This window comes from Synchiropus splendidus, chromosome 7, assembly GCF_027744825.2.
Source record: "Synchiropus splendidus isolate RoL2022-P1 chromosome 7, RoL_Sspl_1.0, whole genome shotgun sequence".
NCBI classification, from domain to species: domain Eukaryota; kingdom Metazoa; phylum Chordata; class Actinopteri; order Syngnathiformes; family Callionymidae; genus Synchiropus; species Synchiropus splendidus.
Genome location: NC_071340.1, coordinates 12,750,460 through 12,767,452, shown reverse-complemented (window position 1 = coordinate 12,767,452; position 16,993 = coordinate 12,750,460). Strand labels below are relative to the sequence as shown.

The following is a 16,993-nucleotide window of genomic DNA, read 5'->3' as shown; positions in this document are numbered from 1 at the left end:
CCTTACACCCCGTAGCATAACCTACCAAAACCTGACACTAGGTTTAACACCTAGCCATAACACAGGAGACACCTAAAATGGTCAGAGACCACGCAGCTGGTGTCACACTACTTATTCAGGACTACAATCAGATGGGAGAAAATGATTGTTGAACTATATACGTGCATGTGCTTCATTTTAACTTCATTTTAACTTTTGTTTAACCCACAGTGCTTCTTTAATATTTACAATCTGATGTATCTACTTCATCTCTCATGTATATTCTGAGTGTAGAACTTTGAAAGAATGGATTACAATATTGCATGGATTCTCATTGAAACACATCAGGGTTAGTGACAGAGCACAGACTTCACAGCAGCACAAGAGAAAACCTGGCCAGAGCACAGCAGCCAGTAGGGAGAGATGACTCACCATGTGCTAGAGTTTGCAGAGAAAACAGCCCAAGCATCAGCAGAGGACTCCGGCTCCAGACACAGAGAGACAAGCAGCGCTTCAGCTTTCCTCCCTGCACTGGCATGGTGGAGTCTGCCGCTCCGTTCCCGGCTTCTGCTCACTGTCACCTCTCACACGTCGTTTCGTCCTCGGGGAGGTGAAGAGCGCCCGCGAGAAGGTCCACAACACACACGTTCTGGCAGGAGCAGCTCCAGTTGAATTCCCTCCAACAACTTCCGACAGTAGCGGTCCACTGGGGGGACTAGAGAGAGAGTGAGCGAGAAGAAAAAGGGGGAGTTTACTTCACTTGCCTGGTCGAGAGTGCTGACCAACTCACACAGACATACACCGGCAGGGGGCAGGGTGAAGTGGGAGGTGGGGAGATGGGCTTCCGAGCAAAGCAGCAGTAGGTTGGGGGGACTTATTTTAACCGCTTGGATTTGAGTGGTTCAACAACATCTAATGTAGTCACTCTACCCTGTTCCCCACATGTTACATCCAACGATTGAAAAAAACAAAACAAAACATGATATTAAACTTTGAGAAGAAGAAGAACTCCACTTGACCGAGACAGAGTTTAACGCGAAGATACTTACTGCTTAAAATAATGGCAATCTTGAGAGCCCCACATCACAAATGGAAAACTAATTAAGAGTCTACTTCGCCTGCTTTAAGTGCTTTTCAATGTTCTTTTAGACGCAGAAAAAGGTCAAACACCAGTGAAAGGTTTCAAGTTACTGCTACCACTTACAAACGAAAAACTCTGGAAAGACAAATATTACACACGACAGCTCTCATATCTGCAGCGTAGGATTTAGACCTTCTACCTCTCCTGCTCTGGTCCTTCATGCATTATTCATCTTGATCGTTTAATCTTAACCAACAAAAGGTAGTTGGCACATCTATTTTAACATGAACCCAAAAAGGCTTGTAAAACTCTCACATTACAATCATGTTGTTTAGCATTAAAAGGATATTTGAATATCACCAGCACTTCAAAAATCCTCATCCTAATATGTTCGGCTTTGCAAAACACTCAAAGTAAATGCTAGACTAATGTCGCTGACTATGAAAAACGTGTTGCACAAGTAGGGAGGGGCTGCCGGGTTTTTGTCATTATTTTAATCTGCCTCTTTGGAGCTGCCGCGTTTCTAAGCGCTTCTTTTCTTCTCACACTTGTTCATGTCGTTCATTAGGGACAGACAATAGGCAGCCTGGCTCTTCCCAGAGAGAGATGAAATCCCCTCATAAACAAATAGTTCAAATAGTGCCAGGCTTCTTCCCAATTCTGACAACCCCGGCACTTTTCTTGGATGAAAAATATCAGATTCTATTCAGTAAAGGGGACGAAGGAGATTGTGCTGCTTAGAATTGCCAGGAAAGGTGACATGTTAGATGTCAGAAGTGTGAAGTAACAGCCGCAGATGACTGAGCTTCTTATGAAGTCTCTGAGGGCTTGCATCAAACTAAAGGTCTGCAGGTCAAATCTGGGCCGCCGCATCATTCACGTGGCCTAAAAGATCCTGAATTAAATTCTGTACAGACTTATAATGCACAATGACGTCAAGCACTGACTACACATTCCAAAATCAAGACGTAAAAGGAGTCACCTGTTTTCTTGCAGCACATTTTTAAAAAAAAACTGAAGTTTTTTTCTTCTGAAACGATAAAAGCAATAACAAATCTTCAAAATGGCATCATTATGTGTGTGAAGGGGCCCAGACACATTACGATAATACTGTTTTCATTCCCAAATGTTCTCCTTCCCTAACAAGGATGATGAATGCCACAATACTGTAACTCTTATAAGATTATCCAATGAGAGAAGCCTTATGTCCGGGGTCTTTTAACAGTTACTTTGTCCAGATAATCTGCACTCAGTCAGCAGTCGGGTTCAACAATTGTAAATAATAAACACATTCAATATTCACGACCAAAAATCTTTGGAGGGTTAGGGGGGAGTCGATCGCTCCCAACTTGAACTGTGACGTGGAATGGAATGTAACCAATCAAGAAGCGATCCAACAGCGAAACAAAGAAGCAAAAAGGGAGAAATGACATTTTTTGAGTTAATTGGATTTTTTTTTTGTAAATCTCACTCCAATCTGCAGCTAATCTCACCCACTTCTCTCCTTCAGGTGTCTGGGCAGCCAACACAATATCCATGAGCAGTTGAATGGCTTCTAGCAATTGAATTATTATGGTGTTTCTTTCATTCTACCGTTCAAAAAACACATACACCACCATCATCTGATGCACTTTCAAGTTGCGAGGTGCGCTTTCTGCTTATTGTGATGAGTGTATTTCACATTATCACGCGTGGTCACACCAGATTTCTGGCTTGGAGAACGAGCTTCTCAATTGGTATTGAGGCGGAATCTTGTGTTCGCGGTGATGAGTTGCACTCCACAGACGTAATGATCAATGGCAGACTGTTTATCTTCATGCGTTGAGTCTCTCACAGAATAGAGGGAAAAAAAAAAACAAGGAAAAAGATTTTGAAAATCCTTACATGCGTGGCCCTCTTAAGCAGGAGAGAAATTAAGTTTCTTTATAAATCTGTACTAAAATATCAGTAGCTCCCTTCGCCTTCTCCGCTCCAAGCATCCATGGATAAAATGCACGATCTGAATAAATATAGTCAATATAAATAAATGTAAGGACAATGAAGAAACTTCATCAGCAACATATACAACTTGAGCTGAGCCAATCAAAATATACCAAAAATTCTTTGTAATGAAAACTAAAATCCTGTTAGAGCTCATATTAAGGGTCCTTCAGCTTTGAGCACTGTGCAAGTCATTTCAAGTCTCTTTAAAGATGTCAGCAAAAGTCAGAAACGATTTTATGTTCCAAATGGTTTACAGAAGTCGAAATGTTGCAAAATTCTGTACATTGGGTTTTCCTCTGTTCTCCCCTCCTCTCTTGACCAGTGAACCAGAATGTCATTTCAAGCATGTCTAACCGCGGGAAGCCTTTTAAATACTGTGACAGCATTTGCCCCCAATCCCCTCTCGCTGTGAAGCTGTGTGCGCAAGAGAAAGTGTTTAATGTCGCCAGTAATTTTCGGAAGAAGGTGATATCTTGCACAGATTCAAGTGGAAGGATCCCCTTCCAAATAGTTACTGTAAGGCATTGTGAGCCCTCATCCCCAGCGCCCCTCCCCGACCCACACATTATTCCACGGTGTCACCCTCATGCTGGGCTGATGATGAATGGCTGAAACTGTCAGAAAGCAAAGGATGAGCAGTGAATCTGAAAGAGAAAGAAGAGCGAAGAATAGATCACGAGACAAAGAAGCGATCAGGGAAGAGTGATGGTCTCCGGTGTCAGCTGGAAGGGGAAAAAATGAGATGAAAAACGGAAAGGGTGAGCTGTGGAGCAGCAGGGGTGCATCAAAGCGAGGCTACAAAGGAGCATGAAGACTCAATGCTTTTTTTTTTTTTTTCAAAACGGTTACAGTATGTGTTTCAACTGTGCAGTTTGCTTCCTGTTACGATTCATATGCGGTAATATGAAGAAGGAGCCAGTATAATTCGTTGACCAGCTCTGGTCACTCACACACTTGGATCCTCCAACTTTGCCTCCCGGACCTTGCTCATCCACAGGGCCCTCGAACCCTTCCCTATTGAGCAGCTCCGTACACAATGAGCACACACAACTGTCACCTTGGAAACGACTCACCATAATAGTCTTTTCAGATTAGATTCTGAGATGAAAGTGTGTTGAATTTAATTTACTCTACTAATAAAGTCGAGAGGTTTTGGGCGTGCGTGTTATGAGAGCGTGCCCACTTATTACCACTGTCGTTCAGAGAGTTCACCTCATCTGCCTAAGTCGGCAAATGTACCAAATTGTACCTTGGAGCACAGAGCAGTGAGAGAACTGCTGCATCAAACTCTAAATAATCCCATTTTAACTTTGATTTTTGACTTAAAATACAACTGTCTTTACATTGTATTTATATAGTGACACATTGATGCGTAAATAAGAAAAGTAGGGTGTAATGGTTACACTACATTAGGGAACATATACTACCATAAATACTTCACGAAGCTAGTTGATTATCCAGCTCATCCTCTTTTAGTCATTAAATTTCATTTTCACAACTCCTGAGATAAACTAAATACATGTAGCGAAAACAACAGAGCACATACAGACGGCTCTTTGAAATGAAAGTGCTAGTTTGGCCGTAACTAAAATACGGTATAAGACCAGCTCCAACTTAATTATTATTTTTTTTAACTGCTTAATGAAATAACAAAACACAAGCTTCAGACAGTGCTGTAATAATGTAACAATACTTCCAGTTCTATCTGCTAATCCTCTGTTAAACCAGTTGTTTACTGTCAACAAACACCAGTTAACACAAATTAGCCCAGCTGTCAAGGTCCACTTCAATTATGTAAAGGGATCAGTTCTACTTCCTTGACTGACTTTCAATGCCTTTATTCTAGACATTAATGAAATACAAACGTGTGTCACGTAAAACGAAAAACGCACAGATCTACCTTGGTACCTTAATCTCTACCACTCCTGTTAGGGAGTCATTGATATTATTGGTCTTATCAGCAGATAGAAGAAGTCTGCGACTGTTTCTTCTGCTCCCCTTGGTTTAATGGCCACCATACCTATTTCCTCACTCACCTTTAAAAGCTTTTATCCACGTTTTCGCGATGTGTGAAGCAACTGTCAGATGGTGGATTAAATCCATTTTAAAGGAACACCTCAGTGGCCCAGCAGCACATCTGCTAATCCCCCGCCATTCACTTGAGCGTGTCTTTATACTAACAAGCAGTTTAACATAATCTGGTTTAAGCTTGTCCATTCACTCCGATTAACTGGTGCATTTACATAGCAATCCTTTCTGGCTGAATGCTCCATGGGCAGAGAGAAACAGAGAGGAAGTCACAGAGGTTTGGAGATGGAAGTGCTGAATGCAGGTTTTTCACAAGGACAAGAATCAAAGGGGCATATGGTTGAACAGAAAGGAACAGAAATCATTCCTGGCTGCAATATACACGCTATTGTATTATGTTTTCTAAATATACTGGACTGGAGAACAACTGATAAGTGGAGCATTTAAGGCAAATAACTATGCGAGGCCAAGCATGGTTGTATTACTTTCATTACATTTATCAGTGCATTCTTATTTTCACATCACATTGTTTAAGCACTCTTTGTCCTTGCAGTTTTTTTGACAGGGCATTAAACATAAAAGTGAGATGCACTGGCAAAAATCTAAAAAAACAAATGTCTAATGTAACAGTGAGATCAACGTTGACCACTAAAATCCATCTGACACGGCAGGATGTAAATATAAATGGGGAAATGACGTGAAATGATACCTCAAGACACTCTTAGCTGCTGCATTTGAAGTCATCTGCCAGTGTAGTGTTGAGACCATCCAAATTGAAGGGCGAAAAAATAAACATCCCAAATGATATTTACATTCAGATCTAGGCTGGAGGAACAAATGAGTTCATCAAAACATATTGAGTGTTGAACTAATAAACTGGTGGTCGAAAGGATGACAAGAGGAATAAACAAGGGATGGCGGAGACAGCGCTGTTGAAACGGTGAAAGAGAAGTCCACCCCTGACCTCAACACCGATTTGTTCTTGATTGACCTCTGACCTCCAAGGAAGAAAAAAAAAGTCCTAACCCTTCTAGATGGGCGAGAAGAGAAAAAAAAAGAGTCAGAAGTCATGGAGGAAGAAAGACAGATTGTTGGAATGTGGGAGAAACTATGCTGTCTTTTTATCCCAAACCAGTGTCACCCAAAATAGAGGCATTGTAGCTCAAAATATATTTCAGACTAATCTTGCCATGGTTGAACTCAGCTACGCACATGAATCAACACACAGTGGGTGACAACCCTCTTAAACCTAATGAAATCATAGAGATGGCAGGAATGTATTTATAAGGCCGTCATTGTCACTGAGCAACCACTGACTGCATCATTTTACAGCAGCAATAAAAACACTGACACGGATAGCCTGTAATCCTGAGAGCATAAATATTCCAATTACCATCAATTACACTACAGTAGCTGTGAAAATAATCCCACTGCCTTCCCCTGAGGCTTCTTGGCAAGTCTTCCCCACGTGTTGAAGGAATTTAACGGGACCATTATCATGTTACGTCCTGAAGAGTCAAAGAGAGGGCAGAGTAGAATAAAAAAAATAATAATTCTGTCACACAGGGTGGGAAATTAGGGAGCTACTTTTGTGTCTTCTCCATAGCCTCTTTCCTCCAGAATATTGGAGGAAAGATGAACAGTCCAAATTCAAGACAATTCAGTCCAGGGTTATGGTTATCATGAAACATTCTCACCCCCAAAAAAAAGAAGAAGTCCTGATGAACAGGGGAGCTGCCTGATTCATGCGTTACAGACAGGAAGTTGCTACATAACAGCTTTCATGTCAAAGTGCTTAGTATATCTTAGTATACTTAAGTCAACTTACAGCACACATTTTCATTAGTGTGTGGACGCCCTGAATTAGGTGGTGGACACGAAAACACATCTTGAAAAAAGTTTTAGAAAAAGATCTGCTGCCACGCAAAATCAGTCAGAATGACTGGGAAAAGACTCTCAAGAGACACTACATCCACGTTTTCAAATCTTTTCACTCTGGAATCAAAAAGAATAGGGATGCTCCGATCAGGGTTTTTGCTATCTGCCAGATCACCACCGATACCGATCACATGGATGACAATGAATTTGCTATCAAAATGTTCTTGGCACATGATGTGAAAACATCAACCATGAAATCATTTTAATTCAGACTTGTTTTAATATACCTCCTCAAGAAGGCAAAAATAGAAAAAAAAACTTGCAGAATGTAGCTATTATTCTGTCAAAAGAACAACTGAAAAATATTGAATTTGATGCGAGACGGAGCAGTTTGGTGAGTGTCTTGAGACTTTGCTATGTCCGTGAAATATTTGCACACTGGCCGTTTATAGCGGGACTCAGAGACAGAGACACTGCATTTATGAAAGTTTCCACTACGGACGTTTTTAAAAGTGTCTGATTCAGGTGGCTGACTAACGTTGCGCCCGACTCCAAAACGGCGACGGTTACAGTTGTTTCCGTCTCCGCATAAACAACACCTGAAAAAGGCTCTGTGAAATTAGAGATTATTTCTTGGGCAATTAGCTTAGCGTTCTGAATGTCACACTCAGACCGGTGGGTGTTGCGCTGACAGCCTGCTGCAGGATTCACTGGTCACGCCGAAATTGGCCGATCACGATCGGTGACCGATTGATCGGGGATCCCTACAAAAGTTGCAAAGGCAAAGAAAAGGCCTGTTTTGCGCGGATGAAATTCCTGTCTGAACGAAACTATGCGTATACTATATGACCATCAACATCGCCGTGAGAATGGTCCCTACATGTATACCAGGTCAACAACTGGAATTAGGGTCGGACATGCCGGTGTTACCCGGATCATTGGTGCAGAAACCGTGTGACTGTCAGTGGCAAAAGGTATTCAAAGAGGGATGGTCATGAGAGAGCAATAGAACCAGTGACACTGACTCCAACAACCTGGATCCCAACATGGCTGGTTGAGGTTAAACGTGTGGCTAGTCCGGAGTTTAGAGCAGTAATTGGCTGCTTTTGGATTACCAGACTGGAACAGATCTCACTGGGGGATGACAACAGGACAAGACCAAGACCCACGATGGGTGGCAAATTTATATGGCTTCTTTTCTTTGTCTGCAAAAGGCACTGGCTGTGTGTCATGCTCGGAGTGAGATTGTAAAACAACTGAAAAATAAGCGATGCTGTGTTATTCATTGAGTTCGTGTGATACTGATAAATTATTAGATAGATTCCTAGAGCGGGTCTGAATGATGCATTTGGATGAAATGCATTATTAAAAATTGAAAGGAAGAAACAGAGGATCCCAAGATGTTTCCACTTCTTCAAGCAAGTTCAACAGAAGTTCAGTGGACTGTGGAGGAGGAACATGCGACTCATGAGGCTGAATAATTCACAGCAGTTCTGTGTTGATTTTAACAAGCTGTCAAAACATTTTTTTTTAACTACAATTAGCAAAATCATCTGAGCTGCAATTACAGATGATCACCAGCTCTTATTTACTGATTAAAGAGTTTATGTTTGCAGCTGACAAGTGTAACCGCAACAATATTTCTGCAGAGACCCACTTCCTTCTCGATGCTCATTCCTGACCCAGCAGATGGCTGTGACTGTTCTAAGATGATTAAGTTTGAGCTCCACAATAATATACAGTTACTTTTGCTAGTAACTAGTTACTTTGATAGTAATGAGTAACTTGAACTAACAACGTTACTTTTCAACGAGGTAACTAGTAACTGTAACTAAGTTACTCACTTAAAGTAACTTGCCCAACACTGGCAATGTCACACAAAAACCTCGGTTCAATACAGTTTTAAATCTTTCGGTTCTGTAAATTTCCAGTACAGCAAAGGACATGAATACGTATTTTCAACCCAAACTTTCAACTTAACTAACATTTGAACACAAAATGATATTACTTTATTCATTTGGGACACAGACTCCAGTGATGGAGAGAACATAAGCGTCGCTGCCTCCTTGCTCACGATTTTAAGTGTGTAGTGCGTGTGTCTCAGAACTCAGTTATGCAGAAGTGACTACGCTCATCTGGAAATGAACTGCACAATCCAGTTCCTGAACCAGTCACGTGGTATGGCCAGTTGCAAGGCTTCAAATGTCCAAATGTTGATTCATTGTGGTTGCCATTCCGATTGCAGTCAGTTGTGTGTGTATGCTATGCGGACTATGTGGGAACATATATTTCATTGGTTACGCATACTCAATCGACCCGCGTGCCGACTGGAGTGAAGGCCCGCCACAGTCCGATTATGTGTGCCGTTACACCCCTAATGGTTATGTACATAAAAACCAAGTTCCACTCCACTGGCCAGTACATGTCATAAGGCATCACATAAGTGGACTGTTGTGTTTCCGAGAGGCGCAGAACTCAGATGTCGGTGTTGCATGTTGACGCGTTAGCGTGTATTTGAATCATGTTGTGTAAAAGCAACTGGACTAAATGTCAAGCCATGGGTTGGAACTGCTCTTAATAATTAGTATGAAGTGTCTGAGTGTATATATACAGTGCACACTTGTGGCCATGAATGAGGTACATGGCATGCAATGCAAAATGGAGGGCAGAATTCTGCATCAACATTGTAAGCGATAGTCAGCATGGGATGCATTGGAAGTGAGAATGTATACCACTAGCTTGGTGTAATGGCATGTTTTACTGTGTTCCTTTTTCAAAACCCTGTGGTTGTTTTATCGGGTCGCGAGTATTTAACAAATGTAACACTCACTAAAAAAGTTAGTCAAAGCACATGATGGGAGATGTTCACTTTTCACTGGCAGGTCAGGATCATAAGCCTCCCATCAAATTTCCTCCCACATTTTGAAAAACATTCTCTTATAGTGCACATGGAATATTACGTATTAAATAAACCAAGGCCAAACCCTCGCATCTACTGCAAAAGCTCTTTGTGATATATATAAGGACAAAGCGAAGGGCTCAATAATTTGACGCTAACCGAGTTAGAAAGGTAGGATGGGTAATGTGGGGGGGGGTTGGACATTGTTAGGCAGGAGTCAGATGATGGAAGCGATGGAAGCAAAGCGGGTGTTGGGGGCGCTACAAGGGGTGAGTGACGCAGTGGGATAAGAGCGTGGGGAGTTCATGCCCCCGCCTGGCCTTTTTCGCACTGCATAAACAAAGAGATTACAGTGAGAAGGGTCTCTGCCCTGCTAACAAGCAGTGGTGCCTCACACACCAGCATGCACGTAGCCACACACACAAAGATAGAAACGGACATGAACAAGGTCATGGAAACAAATGTGCCTGTGCTAACACAACATGAACACAATATACCGACAAACACAACAAGAAGCATCACAATATAGTGGCGCCACCTGTCTCCTCTTCACCAATTAATGAGCTCCGAACTCCGGGATGTTACAGCGAGACGGCAATTAGCAGACAAGAGGACGGGGTGGTTGTGAATCGAAGGGGGGTTGGGAGATGTCGACAGAATGTGGGCAGGGAGAGAGAGGCAAGATGGAGTGAAAAGCAGAAATATAGTACATCTTTTCAACAGTCGTTTATCAGTTCAATTTGACATCATACGAACTTTGTTAGTGCCACCTCGAAACATGGTGCTATCGCTAACTGTTTCAGTAAAGTTGGCACAACAGCATGGTACAAGTGTGGACTATGAAGGAGAAGACTAACTTGTTCTAAGTTTGATCCTTTCATCAGAATGTACACACATGCATTAATCCATTGCCTGGACTCCATCTGGTGTTTGGAGTGCTGGAGGCAATCTCCCTTGTCAGCATGCCAAGTTGGGCTCAGCAACTAACCTAGCTACCTAGCATGTTAGACGTCTCTGTCATGTTTGGCTATTTGAACTACTGATACTGATACTAAGTCAATTTTAAGTCAGTCAGTTTTAAACTAAACATCCTCAAACGCTTTTCAAGGTACCACAACCAGCGTAGTACGCTGGGAACTATAATAAACAAGACTGAGCTCTTGTTAATTTTTATTTTGACTTTAGATTTTGAATACCATCCTTTTGTTTATTGTCTAGTCTCTTTTTTTCAACTTCTAATATACCCTCTCCTTTGTCGTTTGCCACCTGACAACAGGCACTCATTCACATCCCAGCTCGACCCTAATGACCCCTGAACCCTCAGTTCTAAATACAGAACAAGAACTTGGTCACAGATTTGGTAACAGGGAATGACCCCATATCATTACGAATAAGTGCTTTCTTATACTTACATTGTAATAACTGTGTTATTTATTCATCATGGTGAAGACAATTGACAGTGACATGCACCATAGAACGTGCCATTTTGAGTGGACTGACCTACACAGTGACAGTCCTTGAAGCCCCACTAAAGGAACCTCAGAACAGGTCAGCTATCAGACTTGATATTTAGGGTGTGAAACTGTATTTCACTGAAAAGTCAGCAATAAATGCTACATATTTGATTGACACATATGAAAGCAGGAACATTCTTGAAACAGGAGTTGTAGTGTGTGAACACGGGGATTACACAAAAGGACACACACAGACTCCACATACACACAGGGCAGGTGTGGGGTCAGTTTTAGGGTCAGTGGCCTCGGTCCAGCTCCCAAATATAGAGCGTCCACTATGTGCGGATCACTGTGTTCCGGTGGGTTCTCAAATGACCACCAAGGAGCCTTTATGCACCAAGAGAAACAGACATACCTGCAACACAACACATGCTCTTTCATGTGTTCGGAAGCATCATTCTCAAATATTCACCGTCTTGTGTGCTAATGTTTCCAAACACAAAGTGTCGGGCAGAAAACAGACATTAACCCTGGGTGACTCACACAGCTGCAGTCAACATGTGATTAAGATTGTTATCGCGGTCACTAAAATGAATCCTTGTTTCATCTGTGCTGAACCCAAACCCTTCACCAGGCATCGTCTGTTTTGTCTTTCTTCTCATTTCCCTCCACTCACGGCGTCTGTCTATCTCAGGGAAGATGCTGTTCACTGTGTCTATTCAGCGTCTAACAGAGAATCCTTCTATGGCTGAAACATAAGACCGACACTCTGACCCCTCGCACTGACCTTTGCACTGCCAGCTAACGGTTCTGACACATAGGAACATACTTCTCTGTGTGTAGCCCACATGGAAAAAAACGTCAAGTGTAGTGAAATGTGTGGTCAGTTTTGATGCTAAGGCGAGTGACTAGAAGAGGCTGAGCCAAAAAGCAAGCAAACTTCAAACACGAACTCACAAATTTAAATATCTAACGCGTGTTGACCGGGACTTTACAGACATAAACGCAATGTAACACTAGAAAAGAAATGTTCGAGAGTAGAATCAGCATGTGGCATTTGCTAAGAGAGCCCGAATCAGAGTGCACAACCATGGCTTAAGTTCCTAAATCAAAGTCACCCACACGCAAGCGACAGTTGCCTTTAGCTAAAGCAACAACAGAGCCACATTTGTTTGAAGAGCGATGACCACATGATAAGTGAACACCCACACACACAAGTCTTAAGATGGCTATCGCTTTTACATGATCATTAGTTTGGGGTTGCAATCTGCACGATTGCATTACAGGCAATAACAGCCTGAGCGATATTATCATAGGCACAAGCATGGACATCATACAAGCACAAAATACTGCTACTGTACATTAGCATTGCATTAACTATAGGCTAAAAAGAAAATCCTTTTATGACATTGAGTGTGACAGTGTTCAGAATTTATAAACTGTCTTGGCTGTTATTGCCAAATACAATACAAATACTCAATGCAATGCATTGCAAAGCTGAATATGTTATTTCACAGGTATAAAAACATCTCACTGACTCGAAATGACAGACACTGAGGCAGGCACACCTTCCCCCAGGGTTTGAAGAAATTACTGCCACCTGAAGCGGAACCTTGTCCATCATGAAGAGGCCCCTGAAGCCCCACAGGTGTCCTTTAACATGTCCAAAGGTCCCTTCCTCCCCCCGGGCTCTTCATGCAGCCATTCATCCGCCTGCAGTGGAGCACATCAAAACAAAACCCCAGAGGGAAAAAGCTCCCGGCCCATCGTGCACATGAATTACCCTGCGGTGGAGAAACAGCGTGGCGCTCTATACAGCAGTGACTGACTGCTAAACTAGAAAATGAGACCATCAGACTCTTTCTCTTCCATAAAAGTATGTTGAAATATAGTGAAAAATGATTTTAGAAACATTTTTTATTAAGAATTTATAAGAGAAGAACATTTCAACAAAATTAGAGATCGAAGCACCAGCACTCAAAAATGCTACATGAATAATGTTTTTATTTGTATTATTATTGTTATTATTACATTAATATATAAGAAATTCAAATGTAAAATTAGCAATCATAAAATACACAATCTATTATATAATGCATAACCATAACAATAATAATCATTTTTTTCAAATTATCTTTATTTCAAATCTATATTTGATTTTATTTAACGCATATTTTGGATTTTCTTACAGATTTATATTGACTTAGACTCCTTTTTTTAACACTGTTTCTCACTTGATTTAATAGTTTTGTTGTAGTACTGGTATTTTTTTCAGTATTACCATTACTTTTGAGGCAACCATAGCTGCAAAACTGATCATGTTACTGTGGTTTCTTAAAGAAAGTAATGACACAGACAACCTGAGTGGGGGTCCCAACAAGGACGTTTGGGCGCATTACACATTTCTATGTGATTTAATGTTACAGGGTTTTCAAGATTAAATGGCATCAATTGTAAGTTTGCATGATGTACAATACACAAGCATTGGTATGAAAAATGTCAATATAATCCAGTCAATATTCATCCACAACTAGCACATCATACCCCTTCATGTTTTTTAGCTTTTTTACTTAAGTAATCCTTTCTGTTATTCTAAATATATATCCACATAAGAGCACACAAAGAACTAAAAACTGTGAATGTTGGCCTAAATTAATTTTTTTTAAAAGCGCTTTAAACACCCAATGTGATTTTGAAAAAGGCCAGTGCTTTTGTCCAGCATAGAGCCGATCACATTTGTGTAAGTAACGCACAATTGTAGCAGCATTTCAACACACAAAAGACAGAGTGTCAGCTGCCCTCACAGGGAGAGAGAAACAAAGTCTTCCAGATTAAACGCCGGAGTTCTCAGTGTCGCCCAGGAAGACATTCTTCTGTTTGATGTCCAGACTTGTGACCTTGCTGTGCGGCTGGAGGAATTGAAGTGCCGTCCATACAAACATCAACACCTCTAACACCCTCAAGGTCAGAGTGTGTTGACTCAACCTCCATTGATGACAGATAAATGTGTGAAACAATGTACACAAGGGACATGGGATACCCTCCTCTCAGACTTACCAAACACTTATGTGGATGCCGAGTCACGATGGATACTTACTCAGTTTCTAATTTGTACATGTCCAGGATTTTAGTAAACAAAAGTGGACTCAGGTTTGTGGAGTAAAAAACTTTTATCCGATTGGCTTCCTTCATTTGCATCTGAAGAGTCTCATGTGCAGCTCGACTGTGATGCATCTGAGTGGTTTTGATTGGTGATGCTAATATGTTTACATAAAGTCAAAAGATTTTCCAAAGACTCCCTTAAAAGCAAGTGACAACTCAAAGACTGCAGTGTGGAAAACAACATCAAACATGAAATCAAGTCCTGCTACAGCGTGTTTCTTATGAATTATGTAGCAGCCCAAACGGAGATTATGAAAAACCCCACTGTCCACTGCGTGAAAGTGTCAGGATAAGTGAAGAAAATGTAAAGGAATCTTTATCTCTCCATTTTTCAGAGGAATCCCAACGTTGAAAGGTAAATGCTTACGGCACACGTGCAGGCATGAAGCTTAACAAACACACTATACATGTGTGCAGGTGCATGTGTGAGCGGATGAAAACACCTCCTCAAGTTTCAGCAGTAATTGCTCTGCTAAAGCATGTGTCACACCGTTGATGGTTCCACATGCCACAGTTATGTTTGCTGAACAACTGTCAAGTCAGTGAGGCCTCACTCTTGTCAAAAAAAAAGAAAAGCTCAATGTTTTGGCAGAACAAGACCATTTCATAGAGAGCTTTTGGGCCGTATAACAAAGGATTGCAAATTTGTTTGGGTACTTGTAAATTAGAGAAGTAGATGCCCTTACCTTTGGGATTGTGTCAACACAAAGTGGTACTTTCACAGGACGGATGTGCAACTCTCCACATGCCTAGAAGAAACCAAAAATACAGTACATTAAAGACACAATTAAGATCAAGTAGCTAGTTTATTTCATGGCATTATTTTCATATCAGTGAGATGTCGACAAATTTTGTAACATACATTTACCACTTTTTGGAAAAAAAGATCTAAATGACATAATGTAATGAAAAATGCAAGATCATTTCAGGATTTTTCATTTCATTTCATTTCAGACCAGGGGCCTCATGCACAAAGTCTTCCCTACTGGACAATGGCTTAAGCAGACATTAATGCACAAATCTGAGCGAACGCACAAATCCACTGACATTTTCTTTAGACGTCTCAATTGTTGTGGAATTGAGCACAGACGTTGGAGTACCTGACCCCTTGCTCTTTCCAAACCGTCATTTAAATAAGAAAATCATATGTAAATTGGTCGAGCGCTACCGTCTCGTAAGAAACTCCAGACAGACAAAAGAAAAACAAGTTAATAGATGGTGGAATAAATCTCTGCAACATGACGATGTCAGGTATTTATGGCCCTTCATTTGGCTCGGCACCTGAGTTTAGCCGATATACCAGAGGTGGGCAATTACATTTCCTATATATATATTGCTATATATATATATTCCTATATATATTGTGACCGTTGAGAGGGGCCATCAAACCCAAAGAAAGGAGGGTAAGAGAAAATTGAAATTGTGTGATTATGAAATCACATTTTAAAAATACACAGAAAATGTTGGTTTGTTGTGTTTTATTTAATTTAAAGCACATTCCATTCAAAGATTCTCATACATTTCAAAATCTACTTTCAATTCTGATGTAGTTTAAGGGACAAGAAATACTCCTAATATAGCCAACAAAAAAGATGAATAATTAAGAAAAATTATCCAACGAGAAAGTTATGTTTTATAGTTTTACTCTGACTCCAGGAGTGCCACATAAATACAGTCAAAGGGCTGCACTGGGCCCCCGGGGCGCACTTCGCCCAGATCTGCAATATACTACGCCTCAAATAATAGACAGAGCGCCCCCCTGTGGTGTGATCTTCTTTTTTTTTTAACATTCTAATGTTAGTGGCGTACATGTATTTGTGCTAGTCCACTGATCAATGTTAACTTCTGTCATTTGGAATGTGCCACTGTGCAGGGACAGTTCCGGGGTTGTGTTGCTTCACTTTGATATAATACGCAATGCGAAATAGAAACAGGCCATGTTCAGGGTCCTGCACATGACAGAATTGCTATGAGGCGCTGCTGATGGAATAACACCTGTAGAAACTTGCGCATGCCAGCTCTGAAGGTTGGATAAAGCACCACACATTTTTCACATTTCATATATACAGACTTAAGTGGATATACAGTTAGTGCTGACGCTTGTATCCCTTTGGCCCCTGGTGAATTTCATGCTGTGCACCACCCCTATCTATCTGGCCCTCTCACAGTTAAGGTGAAACTCATGGATTGTGTAGAAATGTTAGATGACTATGTTAGTCTAGTTTATATTGTGCTGAAAGAGCAGCCCCAAATAGCAAAATAACAAATGAACAGATTTCACCTGAATTTTCAATGGTGTCAATGGGGCAAAGAAGAGATGGTTAAATGTTGTAGCTGTTCCAAAGTACCACCTGGATCCACAAATCCCTTGAATATTCAGTATAGGCCTATGGAGAGGTGTGAGTGCGTTGCAGAATGCTACTGCCACCTGCTGTGTGATTAAGCTCATTGCAATCAATCACGTTTTAAATTCCAAAAGGCATTGAATTACATCGACAATACAAATGTAGCACAATAGTCAGGTTGTCA

The 16,993-nt window shown here is 41.1% G+C and overlaps 1 protein-coding gene across 1 annotated transcript in view; it reads right to left on the bottom strand.

Annotated features, from left to right (window-relative positions):
* bmpr1ba (bone morphogenetic protein receptor, type IBa) overlaps positions 1-16,993 on the bottom strand; it is a 56,186-nt gene that overhangs the window by 16,205 nt on the left and 22,988 nt on the right. Inside the window, exons 2-3 of the mRNA XM_053871389.1 lie at positions 15,151-15,213; positions 412-694 (exon numbers count right to left, since the gene is read on the bottom strand). Coding sequence (XP_053727364.1) covers positions 412-517 — 106 coding nt within the window. The 5' untranslated portion in view covers positions 518-694; positions 15,151-15,213. The remainder of the gene's footprint in view (positions 1-411; positions 695-15,150; positions 15,214-16,993) is intronic.